The 16,274-nt window shown below is 45.7% G+C and overlaps 1 protein-coding gene across 1 annotated transcript in view; it reads left to right on the top strand.

Annotated features, from left to right (window-relative positions):
- Positions 1 to 16,274, top strand: part of LOC106488559 (sodium- and chloride-dependent GABA transporter 1-like) — a 54,023-nt gene that overhangs the window by 30,673 nt on the left and 7,076 nt on the right. Inside the window, exons 8-16 of the mRNA XM_013947421.2 lie at positions 2,904 to 3,013; positions 3,400 to 3,532; positions 4,873 to 5,007; positions 7,188 to 7,291; positions 7,693 to 7,817; positions 8,965 to 9,077; positions 14,128 to 14,259; positions 15,006 to 15,107; positions 15,543 to 15,644. Coding sequence (XP_013802875.2) covers positions 2,904 to 3,013; positions 3,400 to 3,532; positions 4,873 to 5,007; positions 7,188 to 7,291; positions 7,693 to 7,817; positions 8,965 to 9,077; positions 14,128 to 14,259; positions 15,006 to 15,107; positions 15,543 to 15,644 — 1,056 coding nt within the window. The remainder of the gene's footprint in view (positions 1 to 2,903; positions 3,014 to 3,399; positions 3,533 to 4,872; positions 5,008 to 7,187; positions 7,292 to 7,692; positions 7,818 to 8,964; positions 9,078 to 14,127; positions 14,260 to 15,005; positions 15,108 to 15,542; positions 15,645 to 16,274) is intronic.

Below are 16,274 nucleotides of genomic sequence, written 5' to 3' on the forward strand. Positions count from 1 at the left end.
CGCTACCCAGGACTTACGTCTGACCTTTATTAGCCCTCATTTACACTGCTCTTGATAAATGAAATCCAATGCAATTTTTTCTGCTGGGGACATGATTCATAAAGCATTTAAACACCTGTTTGTGAGTGCCCCTTATTTCTGTCCCTTAGCATGTGCTTTGGTGTTGTGGTTTATAGTAGGTTCCTTTCCCTTAGCAGGTTTTTCACCATGCAAGATTAGAATCACACCCCACAATAATTTCTTGGTAGCTGAATGACTTATGTCCGCCCAGTGCCTGAGAACAGCTCCCTTAACTCTCTAAGCAACCTGCAGCCTTACAGACATCAACGCCATGGTTCTAATGGGATTTTTTTTTAATTTTGATATAACCCTGAAGTGCTGTTATGGATATTTTATAGCCCAGTTTCACTTTTTGTTTGTTCAAATTATTTCAAGTGTCTATGAACTCTTTTGCCAAAATATTCTGTCCCAGCTCTGCTTGTATCAGCAATATACATTGCAGACGCTTAGGTGCAGGGTAAAATTGTCAGTAGCAGAGGGCTAGGTACATCCACAGGGGATTCCCAAATAAACAAAAGTCTGCCCCAGAGGAACCCATCCCAGTGCTGGGTGCATCTTAGCGTGAGGCTTTAGGAGTTCATTCAAAGCCATATAAATATTCAGGCGTCACAGACCTGCTGGGTGACAGTGATAGTGTTTCCATGGATGGCTTCAGGTGGCTCCATGGATGGCTCCTGAAAGGACCCCACATGCAAATCAAAGTGCTGGGTAGATGTCCATTCCCTGTCTCCCCTAATTTTGAGTTAGCAGGATTTTGAACCTGAACAGGGAAGCCAGTTTGTGTTCTGCAGTTTCAGTCCTCTGAAATTCAGAGGAAATGGAGCAGCAACAAAACGACCCAGCGCTTGCCCCTCCCATTGGAGCTGCTGTCTCTGATGTGCAAATCTCTTGGTCGAAGGGCTGCTGTGATGAGCTGTTACATTCGCTTCAGTGCATTTAGCAAGTTCATGGTGAAATCACTCAGTGGATGGAAACAGCCCCGGTGGCCACCGAGTTGTCCCTGCCCTGCCAGGCCAGCTTGCTCCTTAGGATGTATCTGCTGCAGTGAACTGATTTAGATGGGGGATGCAGGCTGCCCTTAGAGGCACTGATGCCACAAAACACTTAAAACACAGATAATATTTCTAAAGGACTCTGTGTTCTTAGAGGAATAGGAATGGATGCAAACATACTTTTGCAGGCTTTGTTGAACTGGAGCCTTAAGTCCTATCTGCAACGGAGAATCATCCAGAATAGCATTAGTCTGCATGCTGTGGATGTGTCTGCACTGCACTCAGGCAATGAGGTTGCTGTTTGTGCAGGTGTCTCTGAGCTGCTCTCGCTGGTGGCCTCAGCCATGGCACTACCTGGCATGGGCTAATCACCGTGGGTGCTGGTACAGCTTGTGGCACTGTGGATTCACTGTTTGCAGTGCCAGAGCTAGCTGGATTAAATCTGTAGTGGTGTGCTGCCATCACGCTGCTACCCACCATGTAAGTATACCCTGGAGATCCCTTTGCACTGCTTATAATCAGGAGAGGGGACAGCATGAAATAGCTACTACACTTTAAATTTAGCCTGACCTTACGTCCCAATAGTTTATCCACATAGACAAGCCCTTAGCCCCCAGTTCTCAATGCCATGCAGCTTTTTAAAGATTGAAGTTTGGTATAAATGATAGATAAGAAACAAATCAGTGTTTATTCTCTGTGCAGTAAATTCCAACCACTTATTAAGTGAAACTAGCCAGGAGTTGTAGTGATTATAAACACAATATCCCCCAGGTAATAAACATGTGAGATCTAAGAATGAGAAGAACCATTTTAATTAGTAGCTATTAATTACCAACAGGTATTTGGAAATGGTTATCTATCTGAGCAATTGCTGTCATTATATTAAGGTTATGGTATTGCCCTAATCATGTCTTGATATTATTTCCTGGATAAGCTGCGTCACCATTTATTGTTATTTTGAACAATTGTTGAATGTTTTTGGCTGCTGGGCCCTCAGTATAGGCCATCCAGGTTTCTTGTCCTTTGTCCTCTTGGCATAAATTTGGATTTCAGTTTAAAAAAAAAAATCACTTCTCATTGTAAAACTTGTAAAATTTTACAAACTGCATTTTACAATTCACATTGTAAAATCATACATTTTACACTAAAAATTACCATACTCTCCATGTGTTGGCTCACGTGAAACTGGCTCACGGTTACACAAGAGGCTTCTGGAAGAGCTGGGAATAAAATCACATGCTCCTGACTCTGGGTCAGACTTGGTCCACAGTGCAAAACCAGTTGCTTCCCATTCTCTTCCTTCACCAGTCACTCTGTTTTACCTTCTGGGTTTGCAGTGTCAGACTTGGCAGATCTCCCACGCTCCTGCCTAGACGTTACCTGAAATTTCCCAGAAAGCCATTGCATTTCCCTGCTTTCCTCAGGTCCTGCAGGGTCTTCACACTACCTTCCCTGTGCTGCTGTACTGTCACCTTGCAGCAGTCCCCCCTTGCTCATGGCACGTCTTGCACTTCTCCAGGAGCTTCCCGACGTGTCTTCATGGCTCTAGAGCTCTTCCTACTTCTATGCTCCCCTCCCTGGGAACCTCACATTTCGGCTGTTATTTCACCCACCAACCCTACCTGTCAAACAGCCTTTCCCCCAGATCTCCCTGGATCCCTCTCCCCACTCTCCTGGGGTTGTCCTGGCATTTCCTCCCCTCTCCCTGCAGAATACCCTCTGCCCATGAGACGCCGCAGGGTGGTCTGAAAGGAGGAAAAAGCACAGCTAATGAGTAAGGGTGCACAAAGGATGGAATTGTGGTGGGGCAGAGCTTTTCCTTGTGGCTTGACGCCCTGCTGCTCCTGGCAGGACCTGCCTTGGCAGAGCTGTGGGAAGGCCTGGAACACCGAGCACTGCTTCTCCAGCTACTCCCTGTGCGACACTGCCAACCTCACCAGCGCTGTCGCCAAGTTCTGGGAGTACGTCCGCACACAACGTCAGGTTTTTCCCCCTCGCTGGGGCCGTTTCTGTACCTGTCCAAGCACCGCCTCAAAAGGCCCTCAGGAGGGCATTGGAAAGGTCCATCAGCCCACGCCAGCGGGCACCCAGCTGGGGCCTGGGGCCCTCCCACTGTGGGGTGCATTGTGTAGCAGTATGCTGGACAAACAGAGGGGATGACCACCTCTGCATCATTTCATCTTCCTTTAGCCTCTCGTGCTGAGTCTCAGGTCCCTCGAGGCCTTTGTGGGCTCCTGTGCATGTCCATGCCCACCTTGCCCTTGGCCCTTCCAGCCACCCCCAGGAACTCTGGTCACTCTGCCCCTAGGATCAGACTTTCTGGTGACAAAACCTCTCCCCTCTGTAGGAGGAACATGCATCAGCTCTCTGGAGGCCTGGGGGAACCAGGCAATGTCTGCTGGCCCCTTGCTGGCACCCTGGCCTTGGCCTGGGTTCTGGTCTATTTCTCCATCTGGAAAGGTGTGGAGTGGACTGGAAAGGTATTTCGCAACAATCGGGTATTTCAGTATTGCTTTTATTGCTGCATGCAGATCATGGCTGTTGAAATGTCTTCCAGATTCAATTTTGCTTGAGTGTCTATGATTAACGTTACGGTGTTTCAAGGCAGAATTGCAGTGGATGCTATTAAATTCTTGACATTTACCTTTCACAGTTGTAAAAACTGCTACCATGTTTGCAGTAATTTTCATTCTACGCATAGAAAATAACTCTTCACTGTAAAGTCATGGGCTGAATGCTCTATCTTTTGGAATGACTTAGGAAGAGATTTTCAGAAACTACTTATTATACTTACCTCAAGACGGTTCCTTAAGTGTGTGAGGCCTATTTTGAACTTTCCCTTTTGAAAATTAGGTTCTCTTAAAATGCTACTCTCTGAAAAACCAAACTTACGATCTCTTTTGAAAATCTTTCTATTGCCCTTTAGGTACTGGTGGGAGATCTTCAGATCAGAGGCATAATGTTATGCACTATGTAGCATTTCAGACTAGCACAATGAAAAAGTAATTGCTTAGTTTAGTGAAACAGTGATGCTGAGTTGTGTTATTTAGAGCACAGCTTGGGGTAGTGTGACAACATTATGAAAAGAATAATCTAGAGGAAAGATCAGAAAGAAGCACTTCATGGGTAGATCATTTAAATTGTTAACTTGCCTAGTGGTACTCGAATACTACCTTTTTTCTACATGACTGCAGCACAGGCCTGGTGATTGCCGTTACAACAGCTGAAGTCAAACAAGCGCTGACTAACAAGAATTCACTGTTGTGGGATGGTAGTACCTGCGATTCCCTGAAATTGTGTTGGAAATAAAGTGCTGGAGCCAAGACAACTAATGTTGCTTGATGCATTTGACTAGAGAAAGACCAGCTTTTGCATTGCAAAATAAGGATGTGATGACTTGAAGGGATTACTTCTGTAGACTAAATTTATCCCTGTGCAATTCCCTTGTCTTTGGGCAATTCATCCAGAATTTAGCCTGCTATTTTTGTAATTAGTGAGTCCCTCAGTGTCATTGGCAGAGAGAAGCCTCAAACAGTCAGAAATGTTACTTGCACAGGAACAGAAGACAGAAAACGTAAGGAAGATGTCAGCACTCTCTTGCCTAACTTGTGAGCCCTTGGTGAGAGGGTTGTGGAGTTAATCCGCTTCCCTGATTGCCAGGCTTGACAGAAAGCAGCAGTGTGCTTGGAGCCCATTTTCCCATCTCACATCAGGACAAATTGGAAGCAATACCATTAAGCCAGGAAAATGCAGTCACAGCTGTGTCCCAGCATGACAGGCACCAGGCAACTAACAGTTTCTCTCCCCATGTCTTTCACAGGTAGTATATTTCTCAGCCACCTACCCTTACTTCATGTTATTTATTCTTTTCTTCCATGGAGTCATTCTACCAGGAGCCAAGGAGGGAATCCTCTTTTACCTCACACCAGACTTCAAAAAACTCTCCAAGTCTGAGGTTTGTAGCCTAATAAGGAAAGCTTTTACATCCCTGTTATCTCTGCATTAATGTTCCCCAGACGCTTCTCTTGAATATTTTAAGAAGAGAATATTAAAAATAAAATGAAATAGTTCCCCATTTGCATAGTCACAACCTTCACAGTTTGAGACCAAATTGAAGGGCAGGCCCTTAGCGAGTAGAAATTCATGCAGCTCTGTTGTAATCAAGAAATATTATCCATGGAATGGTGAGAAATTACACCAACAAAGAAACCTTCCCTCTGGGTTGGGATGGCCTCATTGCACTGATTATTTTAAGACTGGCTATTTGGCCTCGATCTGGCAGTCCCAGAGAAAGGATGATGCGGTAGTGCTGGTGTGAGTAGCTCAGAAGTAGTGCAAGCTCAACAATACACATAGCAGCAATTTTTAGAAGAGTTTAAATGACAAGTGATGGCCAGTAATGTTGCTTCGATCAGTTAAAGAACAGAGGCGACTGAGGAGAAGCAAGGAGGCTTGTAAAGGAGAATTTTCTCAGGCAACGCAGTCTCTGCCTTTTCCAGCAGCTGTGCTCCTGCAGCTCTGAAGGTCTCCAGTCATATGTGAGCAGAGACAACTGAACAGCCACTACCTCCTGTGAGGTCCCAGTGATCTCTCCTGTAGGAAACTCACCCTAACCATATTTCCAGCTGCGTCGGTGCTAAAGCTGGAAATAGGGCTCTCTAAACTGTGAGAGTAGTTTAAATATTATGCAATTAAGAAATGAATAGTTTGCAACCTTTCATGTGCCTTCTAGGCTTTAAGCCCTTAAGGTACCTGGGACCAACTTTTCAAGCTGTCCTCCGCAGTTGTTTGCACAGGAAAATTGGTGTTGAAAAATCAAAGACACACTAATGAAAGACTAATGGAAAGGGGAGAGGGCAGGACGTGGGGCTTGCTCTGAGGCAAGCACCACCACTGAGGGGGGAGCTGTGAGAAAGTGAACCCATGCACAAAATCAGACATTCAGCAAGGCCTTTCCAACCTGAACTGGGTGCTGAGGGACGCGGCCCAGGACACCTAGCGCATGGTGCTTTTTTCGCCTCTGTCTGTTTTTGGAACCAGCCTCATGCCAGGTCTTTGGGAGGTTTGGGTGTGCATGTTTGGAGCTGGGTAATGTATCATTCTTGCTGCGTTTGCCACTTGGGAAAGAAGCAGACATCCTCCTCCCACTCCTCTGTGGAGCACAGGTCTTGTTCTCTAGCAGTCTCTTTTGTGACACTGCAGGTAGGAGAGGCAAGTGTCGCGTTCCTAGCCCAGTGCCCTGTGTTAAACACCCTTGCCAGCCTTGCTGGCTTCTTCTTCCCATGCAGAGAGAGGCAGACACGCTACTGACCCCAGCAGAGCAGCAGGATGCACCGTATCTCCAGGTAGCTTTGTGTGCTCCACTGATGTCTGTGCTATGCAAACACAGGTCATCGCCATCCTAAAAGCAAAAGGAAGCCGCAGTCTCCCTTACTTTCCTCTCCTCCTGTGCCATCCTCTCTGAGTCCTACCTTACCCTGGAAATGGATGTTCTGAAACATCAGAAAAGAAAAAAAATCTGTTCAAGTGTGCCCAGGCCTGTTAGCAGTAACAGTTACAGGATTCAGGGCAGTTCCTGTGAGACTTCTAACGGCTGGCCCAAGCATTTCTTATTAGCTTGGGTCAACAAGCCCTAGCAACAGAGTACCCTTGGGTCCAGACGGCCTCAGTGCATTGGACAGTAAAATCTGAAGCACAGTGGGCTGGATCAAGACTCCTCGCTAGCATTGACTCTGTTACTGGAGCCATTGCAGGTGATGTGTGTGCTACATGGAGTCCTTGTTGCAGCAGGCACTCCTCACCCAGCTCAACCCAGGCAGCAGTTTTGCAAAAGCTGAAGGGAGTGACGGGCTGCTTTATTCAGAGGTTGATACTTGTCTCCAGAGTGTGCCAGCCTTAAGTGTTCACTAATTCAGTAAAGAAAAGCAACCAAGCTTTTGGCTACAGCAGCTGCAACACTTTCTCTGATAGCTAGTATAAACAATAAATTTTTTCACTGTATAGAAAGGGTGTCTCATCCCTCCCTTCCATGCCAAGCTATTGCTCAAAGGAGCGATGGCAGTCACGCTCAGTGGGCTGGATCCACCGAGCTGGCAGAACAATGCCATAGACTCAAAACTAGCTCCTTCTCCACAGGTCTGGATGGATGCAGCCACACAGATCTTCTTCTCTTATGGACTGGGGCTGGGATCCCTGATTGCACTAGGAAACTACAGCACTTTCCACAACAATGTCTACAGGTCTGTTGAGTTCTTCCAACCCTCTGCCCGGTGGGAACAGGAAAGGCAATTGCCTTGTGCTGTGAGCACCATTGCCTTGGCCATTAAAGCTCTGATTTGCCATTGCTGGGACTAGTCCTGTGAGTGACTGCTCACGGGTGGGGGGTCATGGCGTGTCGGTAGTGCCTGATCTTTGATTGTCCCCACCCTATCAACATGCAACCTATGGGGTGCACTTTGGTCTTTCTATCAGAGGGTCCTATGACTTGCAGCACATTGAACAAGTCACCCACTCTACTCCTGCCCCTCTCCAAAGCATAGAAACCGCTCTCCTCAGGCCTTATTTTTTGTTTTCCCCATCCTTAATTCCTTGGTAGGGTCCTGCAGATGGTTTCTTTTCTTTCTTTCTTTCTCTATTCCAGAGACTCTGTCATTGTCTGCTGTATAAACTCCACCACAAGTGTATTTGCTGGATTTGTTATTTTCTCAATTGTTGGCTTCATGTGTCACATCACAAAGAAATCAGTCTCAGAGCTGGCCTCTTCAGGTAAGCAGGTACTGCAGGTGTTACATTCAGAATAGCACTGTAAATCAGATGCAGACTTCATTCCCGGCCCTGTCTCTGTGACATCCACTCTGTGCTTGTATCTCTCTCCTTTGTAACTTAGGGGTTGTTCCTGTGTTAAAACGGAGAAGAATCAGATCTAATATTTCCTGGGAAACCTTTATACATTGTGCACATGCAGAGGGCCAGAGCTTTTTTCTCACATTGATGTAGTGGTACCACTTCACACAACTGAAGATATTCCCCAGGAGGTTACCACAAAGAACCTAAAATAGGAAACCCAGTCTCAGATGCAATAGCAGCCTTTAAGAGCAATTTGTCAGAGAGCATGGGATGCTTCCAGGCCTTTCCTGAATGGGACCCAAGTGTACAGCCTTATCCCAGCAGCTGCACAGAGCTGCCCCTGTGGAGCTGAGCATGCCTTCCCACAGAGATGGGCACTTGGGGCTGATACTCATTGCACTCCAGTTCCTGCTGCTAGGGGAATCTCTGCCTGGTTTTAATGTTCACCTTGTTCTAGTGCTGAAGTTTCATGTGTTTTTGCTGTAGAGGAATCTTTAGGCTGTTTGCTTTCTAGAACCTTCCTGTGGAGAGCAGGTCTTCAGACATCAGCTACGTTTTCAGCAGACTTGATCAAAACTTGGAGTCTCTTTTCCATGGGAAATTTTGAAATTGTAATTTTAGAATAATTTTTTTAACCTAGATGAAACCGAGTTTTTTTATACAATGGTGTATTTTGAAATTGTTGTCTTCCCAGAGAAAGCTTTTATCTCAAGAAACAGCATTTTGTGATGGAAAAAAAGCTGTCAGGAAAGTTACAACCAGCTCTGACTCTCAGTTTGTTTTTCTAGCAAAGTGCTCCAGCTCCATTTGGATAGAGTAATTTGATGACTTTCTTGCTTACAAGAAGAGAAAAAGCAAAGAGTTTCTCCAGTCATTCCTCCCTCCCCTTTCAATCCCTATGCAGCCCCACAGAGTTGGTGTGTCATGGGTGAAGAGTCAGGTTTTTGTAGCACTTATAGTGAATACCTGCAGTTCTTGACTCTCTCTGTTTAACTGTTGCACTTAGTTCAGACTTCCCATTAAATGCTTTATAAACATGGACTTTTCTCTATTTTCATTACTGCAGGCCCCGGACTGGCTTTCCTTGTCTACCCACAGGTCGTCATGCAGCTGCCCTTGTCCCCGCTCTGGTCGATTCTCTTCTTCTCTATGTTGATGATGTTAGGTCTGGATGGTCAGGTGAGAAAACCCAGGGACAAAGCTGGGTAAGAAACAGAGATATTTTTGATATGTTGGTGGCTTTCCCTTCTACGTTTTGGAGACATCACTTTAGCAGAGTCATTTCTTGCTCTTAACTGTGAGACTCAGCTATATGAAGCAAACCCTTCTGTGCGATCGCCTGCTCTGCTCTCTTTTCCTAATGTGGGCACATATTGCAAGTGTGATAGATCTGATCACTACCTAGTGTTCTAGTCACTGTCTGTTACCAATTAAAAATAAGGGCAATAATCAGATTTCAGTGGACCAGCAGAACAAGTTAGCCTTATAAGATGATCACCATTTTCCTATAGCAGGATCTTCGGAAAGCTTTTCTGCATTCAGATCAATTTTTGGCCCTAGTGAACAGCCAGCACTGCTACAAGGGCACAGTGTGTCCTGCTCTTGCTGGACAACCCTTTGCTGGGCAACCCTGGCAGCTGAGCTGACCGACAGTGCACAAGCTTTAAGCAGAGCTAATGGGAAACTATCCCTCCAAATAATTTTGGGCAGGGAAAAGAAGAAGAAAGATTTCTCTCAGGTAATAACTTTTTTTTTTTTGTAATAAGAATTTTTTTTTCTCAAAATAGATATAAGACATAAGAAAAATCAGTATTAAGTGTTTTGTTTTGTGTCTGCATGACAATAGTTTGTATTAATCACAGGTCTCTTGGCATTTTGAGAGAATTTCAGTTTGGATACTTTGGATTTCCTTACTGCATCATGGAACACCTTGGCCAAACTGCATTTCCCATGAGGCACTGTCAAGAAAAATGTCATTCTTTTGGCTTCTTCTCATAGTTTAGGCTAGAAAGTCTTGATTATCTCTACTCCTAAGACCTGGAAGGAACATCTCTGCACAACATACTGATCTTCAGCTAGACCATAGTGCTCTGGTGCAGTACCAACAGGTTGCACTGAGAAAAGCAGTGACGTGGCATTTGGATTAGGGCCATCCCGCAGTTCAGGACTAGGAGTTTGCTGCAGTGTTTCAGCACTGTTTTTAATAACAAGAGTGACCTCAACAGAGCTAGAGCTCCCCAGTTAGCTTCATGGAGTGAGCACTCCTGGCAGAAGGGAAGAGCTGTGCTTTGGGAAGGGCTGGTGCTGGGGCACCAGGAGAGCTACAGCCTGACTCCTTTGCTATCGGATAAGTCTTCCAAGATATTTGAGGAGAAGCAGAGGGGAAAACAGCTGGATGTAGCAAAAGATCCCTCCTTTGTCCCCCTCTGAGCCTTTCGAAACCAAAAACAAATAGTCTGTGTATTTTTTACAAGCGAGGATACTTTTCTGATAATTCAGCACAAAAGTGAAGCTGTCAGTTATGGTAAGCCTCCCTTTTGATTGGAATGTGTATCAAAATCAAGGGTTCCCTCAAAAGCATGTGACTGGTCTGTCATATCCCCTCCTATGCCCAGATAGTCTTTCCTTACAGCTCAAAATTTGAATATAAAATGGATGCACTCCTGGATTACACATAGCATTCATAAACCCAGGTCTAATTCATAATTAGAGGCAGACATATTCCTGAAATGTCACACCTGGTGTCCAAGAAAATCTAATCAACCAAACCTGATTTTCAATTATGGAACACTCCCATAAACAGATTGTGAAGCTCACATCTGCATTACTGCAGACATTATTTAGCAAATAATTTCAAATAATGACTAAAGGTTCTGAAAGAAGCTGCATTTACAGCGAGGAAAAAAAAAAAAGCCCTTCTTCCTGGATTATTCACGCTGCTCTGGTAAATAGTTTGAGACATGACAATAAGCCCTCTAAGCACTGTGTGGAATTTATTTCCTGCATTTGCTTCTCAAATACCACTTGAAATTCTCCATGTCCCCTATGACAGTTACTCTCAGAGGGCAGACAGTCCATGGGGGGCTATCATTGCCTGGAGGAGGAGGAGGAGGAGGAAGTAGGGGGGAATGAAGCATCAGAGGCAAAACAAGCTTTTAAAAAAGTGCAGATAAATATGTGTGAAGAGGCTTTCTGTCTGCTTGCTGGAGCTCTGATTCAACAGCAGCTTATGCATATAAAAGAAATAACATACACAGGCTGTAACAACAGCTGAAATTGCATGTGCATTTTGAAGCGTCTGGCTTTTAAAAGGACGATTTGGCTACATGCTGACTAAATATCTTCTGTGGTATTTATGGGGTGGAGGGGGAAGCAGCTACTTTCCATTTGGGTCAGCAGCCCAGTCCTGCAGCATGGCAGGGCTGTGGGATTTCTCTCCGAACCCACATGACTGTGGGCTGCTGCAGGGAGCAGCTGAGCAGGTGCTGGTGCTGCTGGTTGCAGTAGGTGGGGACAGGTTCCTGGGCAGAATGGAGACCACACGGTGGTGGGAGTAGATCCATCCAAGTCCTTTAGCTTTGATAAAGAGTCTTTTGCAGACCTGACACTGCTACATCCATCTCCTTCTACCAGGAGAGGCATCACAAATTGCTGCTCATTGTGCGTGCAGTTCCTTGAACTGGATAAATGACCTATATTGGTAGACACGTACCTCCCTCCTGCCCCTACTTGTCAGTCATGTGCCTTTCTGTTTGCTCTGCCTCAGATCTACCCGAGGTTTAGCTCTCTTTCGCCTAGACCCTCTTGCATAATATGCTAATGCTTTCTTTTAACCTACCAGTTTCCAGGTCAGGCGTTTTTCTCCCCAGGGGAGCCAGCAAGCCTTGTGACTGCAAGCCTGCATCTGTCCCATGTGAGGCTGCCTCACACAGGTTATTCATGAGGGTTTTTGGCTGAGGGCTCAATGCCCAGCTGTGCGGCAAGCCCTGCTCTTGGGGTTCTCTGCTGCATGTCTGTGAGCTGTGGTTAAACTCTCCCCTTAGACCCTCTGGTCCTGGCCAGGGTGCTCCTTCTGGCCTGCATGGGCTGGGGAGGACAGAACAGCCTGGCACTGAAAGATGGTGGGAGAGAGACTTTTTCTTGCCAGTCATTCAGGGTGAAGTGCCATCTAGATAAGCTCCAAAGCCCAGACTGTCCAACCCAAGCAGCTCATCTAATGATTAAGCCATTTGGTTCCCCATCGCATACCATCTTAGTTTTGATGGTAGGCAAAGAGATTTGAATTCAGTTTGTATCACTGTTCCAGCCATCCTTTCCCCATCACTTGTCTCCTTATCTTTTCCTTTGTGGTTTCCCTCATTTTGATTTTCTGTCCCTCTTCCTACACCAAAGGGCTCTCACCACCCTCCCTTAATTTGAGGTGTCTTTTCCTTTGCTTCCTCTTGACTGGGCACCCATCACATGTACCTTCTGCCCATGACCTTTTCCCCTCTCTGCCTTGCTGCTGTGACGTGGCCCACGCCATCCTTGCAACAGCCCTTCTCTCCCACCATGTCCTGTACTCCTCCTGTCCTCTGCCCTGACACCTGCAGTTCATCGCACCCAGCTCAGCCCAGCTGTCACTCCTGCAGCGCCTAACTGTCTGAAGCGACTCTTCCACGCATGTGAAAGGATAGGTTGTGACAGGTCTTTTTTTTTTTTTTTTTTTTTTTAAGCTGACTCTTCACCACTGTGGTGCCAGCTGCACCTTTCAGGTCTGGCTCTCCCCGGCAATGAGCCGGGTGGGATGGGGTGAAGAGTTTGCTGGCAGTGAGTATGAAGGCAGCTTAACCCATGCCCAAATGCCAAAAGATGCTCTAAAAGCACTTGTATCCAACATAAAAGGCTTAGTTCATTAAAAATTCAAGTTCAAGCAATTGACCTTTGGCTCTTTGGGAATACCAGCTTTCCACACTGCACCATGTGGATAGAAAACTCTGGGCAGAAACACCACTCTGACTCACTCGATGCCTACCTGAATGTCAGCTCCAGACGCCAGCTGTGTGCACCTGTACAAATGTAGGTTTTTCCAGCGCTCTGCTGCTCTTTGTAGTCTGCCTACCTCTACAGATAGTAGCCTCCCTATTCAAAGCAGAATCTAAAAATGCCTGTACAGTCCTCTTCTGGAGCACTCTCTCTAGGGACAGAGAGGTCCCTGACATCCAAGAGCAGTGTGTCTTTCATTTTCAGTGCACTGGCTTGTACATTTGCTGAGGGTGACCAGGGAAACTAGGATCTTGCTGCCCTGATATACTTCCCCTTATATTTGCTGGAGGCATGATGTGCTCTCTGAGAGTTGTATGTTACCAGTGGTTTCTGGGAATGAGATATAAAAGTGAATCTCACAACGTAACAAGAAATATGAGGGAAGAATGCACTTCACATATAAAAAGTCAAACTGTCCTCAGGCCATAGGGTAGAACTAGTAAGAAAACTGATTGAGGGTAACATCCATGGGGACGTTTTTGTGCTTTATGGTGGAAGACAGCATTAACTTACCATGCCTGGTACAGGACTGCTCAAGCCAGCCAGGTGATTTTAGCACTAGAAAGGCCACATGCAGTGGGGATGGACTTTTAATGTACTATGTGCAACTAATATAGTGTGCTTGAAATGGAAAATAAAATCAAAGACTTGGCAGACAGAGATGATGTTGCTATTCACATGTGTGTGAGACAGGACTCTGGGTAATGGAACTCTTTAATAAATGTTTAGATCCTTGAACAAGACAAGCACTATTGTAATACACTGAGAGGAGCACATACGGGAAAGGAAGAGCAAGCAAGGTCTCACATGTGTCCCAGCAGCAGACAGACACATTGCTGTGACAGAGAGCCTGGCAGTGCTGTCCCTAGTGTGTGTGTGGGGAGCGGGGTGGTTGTGAGGCCCAGAGTTTTTGGGGGAAAAAGAGGAAGTTTCCCACAGAAAGGCAAAAGGTGGAGATTTATCTCCACTAATTTTAGGTATTTAAACCCACAGCTTTTATTTACCCCTATTTTCAGTGGAGGGAGAGAGGCACTTTCAGATCATTCAGGCTAACTTTGAGTGGAGGGGCCTTCTTCTCTTTTACTGTTTACAGAGTGCACTTAAAACAGTAAAGCTCCCAACACAGGAGTTAGTTAAACTTAGGTGGTGGGGAAATCAGGCTAGGATGCTGATATATGTTCTTGATATATACCTTTTCTTGCAGTTCTGCACTGTGGGAGGGTTCATTACAGCCCTGATGAACGAGTATCCTCATCTCCTGAGAGCCAGGAATAAGGTTTTCATTGCAATGGTCTGTTTGATCTCTTACCTCATTGGATTCTCCAGTATCACCCAGGTACAGCTAACCGTGTTTATACCTCCATTTGTGGCACCTTTCTATTCACCTTTGCATATCGCAGCAGTACTGGAAGCTTTTGGTGAAGTGACAGTGTCCCTAGGAGCCATCTTAAGGCTGGACAAATGGGCTTGCTCATCACTACCATGTCTTAAGTAACCTAAGACTCCTCTGTAACTGTCATCACCATCTGGTAGTCAGTCTGTCCTGTTCTCATCTTCTCTTGTTTTTTGCAATAAGGGCTCAGGCCAACAAAACCCAAACTGAGAGACTGCTTGATGGAAAGGGTTAATATGATAACATAAAGACAGGTCTGTTGGTGCCCTGAAACCATGAGGCTGAAGCCAAAGTCCATGTGTGCAGAGGTGAGGGCTGAGTGGCATAGAGACCATTTGTGGAGCTCTGTAGGTTCATGAGGAGGTAAGGCAGCAAAACTCTTGGGAGGGGCAGAGCAGACTAATTTAAGCAACTCCATCTAAAACAGAGAAAAGTAAGAAAGCCTAATGAAGGCCTCTTTTCTCCTCACTGTTGGGCACGCCTCAGCAGGCTGGCTAATTGTCTGCAAGAGCACGCCAGTTTTGATGCTGGGAGCGAGACTGCAGTAGAAACATTGCAATGTTAACTCCACAGTCCAAGAAAATTAATATTAAAGCCAGCAGACGTAGATAGTACCAGTCCAAACAGCTGGCTGATATTGTTTACGATGACCAGTAACTAAGCTCCTTGAACGTGGTTTGTCTCCTCAGGGTGGCATTTATGTCTTCAAGCTGTTTGATTATTACTCAGGCAGTGGCATGTGTCTTCTCTTTCTTGTCTTCTTTGAGACCATCTCGATTTCTTGGTGTTACGATAAGCACAAAAGACCTGCTTCCCTCATCGTCTCTATGGGTATGGTGTGATTTTTTCAGACTCCCACGGTGAAGCCAATGAAAGCTTTGCAATTGAAAATATTTTAGGCTGATACGTTCAGAAAATCAGGAGCAGGTGGCTGTCCTCTCACTTCTGCAGACCACCCGTCAGAGGACACATGCAAAGAGACAAACTGTACAGACTGGCAGATGCCTAGGAGCCTCTCTGTTTTCTCAAGGGGACAACAAGAGCATGGAAGCTGTTAGCATGAATCTTCTGGTGTCCTCCTCCCTCCCCCCCCCCCCAGATAATACTTCTCTGTGCGACCACACTGTCATCCTCTTGCTGTGGCTTACCTGTTCTGTGTCATGAGAAGAGGTGATGAGCGTGGCACTGAGAAGGGATGTCTTTTTCAATGCTTTTTTCTTCTTGTAGGTGTGAACAGATTTTACAAGAATATTGAAGAAATGATTGGCTACAAACCTTGCATGTGGTGGAAGATCTGCTGGGCCTTCTTTACACCTCTTGTCTGCTTGGTAAGAATAGGGGGATCCTATTTGCAGAAATGGATCCCTAGAGGGCTTCTTAGCTTGGATGGGATATAGGGGAAACATGACGTTTTCAGTCCAGTATAGGTCTGTCCGTAACTGCAAGATGATTTTAGGCAGACCTGAGATGGGTAAAGTAATATCAGGATTCTGTTTCACTCTACCTGCTGGAAATACCCAGAAGAAAGGCTACAGAATGGTTGTTTTAACCTGGATGATGCTATCAGTTATTTATTCTTCTTCCTGAGATGCCAAAAGGTAAACAAATAATTTACTGCTTTAAAAAGCCATTACTGGTGCTGAAGAAGGCACTCAGCTGCTCCAGCTCCAGCCTCAGCCACTGCTAGGCTTGTCAAAGCAAGAGACATTAGTAAATACAATATAGCTGACTCCGGAGCAATTTCACCTTTGTTGGTTCCCACACTCCTAGTAAGAGTTATACCGGGAATGATGCAAGAAGGACAACAATATGAAGTTCAAGGCTCCTGAGACTGTCTGTGAGGAAGCTGTTAACAGGCTTAGGGCTTGGTATGAGGGGTACTGTTTGTCCGAGTAGTCCGGTGAAGAAGGAAATTGGGGTATTCCAATTCCAGCTTTCCACATAGGAAATTCAGGGGA

Source organism: Apteryx mantelli, chromosome 1 (assembly GCF_036417845.1).
Source record: "Apteryx mantelli isolate bAptMan1 chromosome 1, bAptMan1.hap1, whole genome shotgun sequence".
NCBI lineage: Eukaryota > Metazoa > Chordata > Aves > Apterygiformes > Apterygidae > Apteryx > Apteryx mantelli.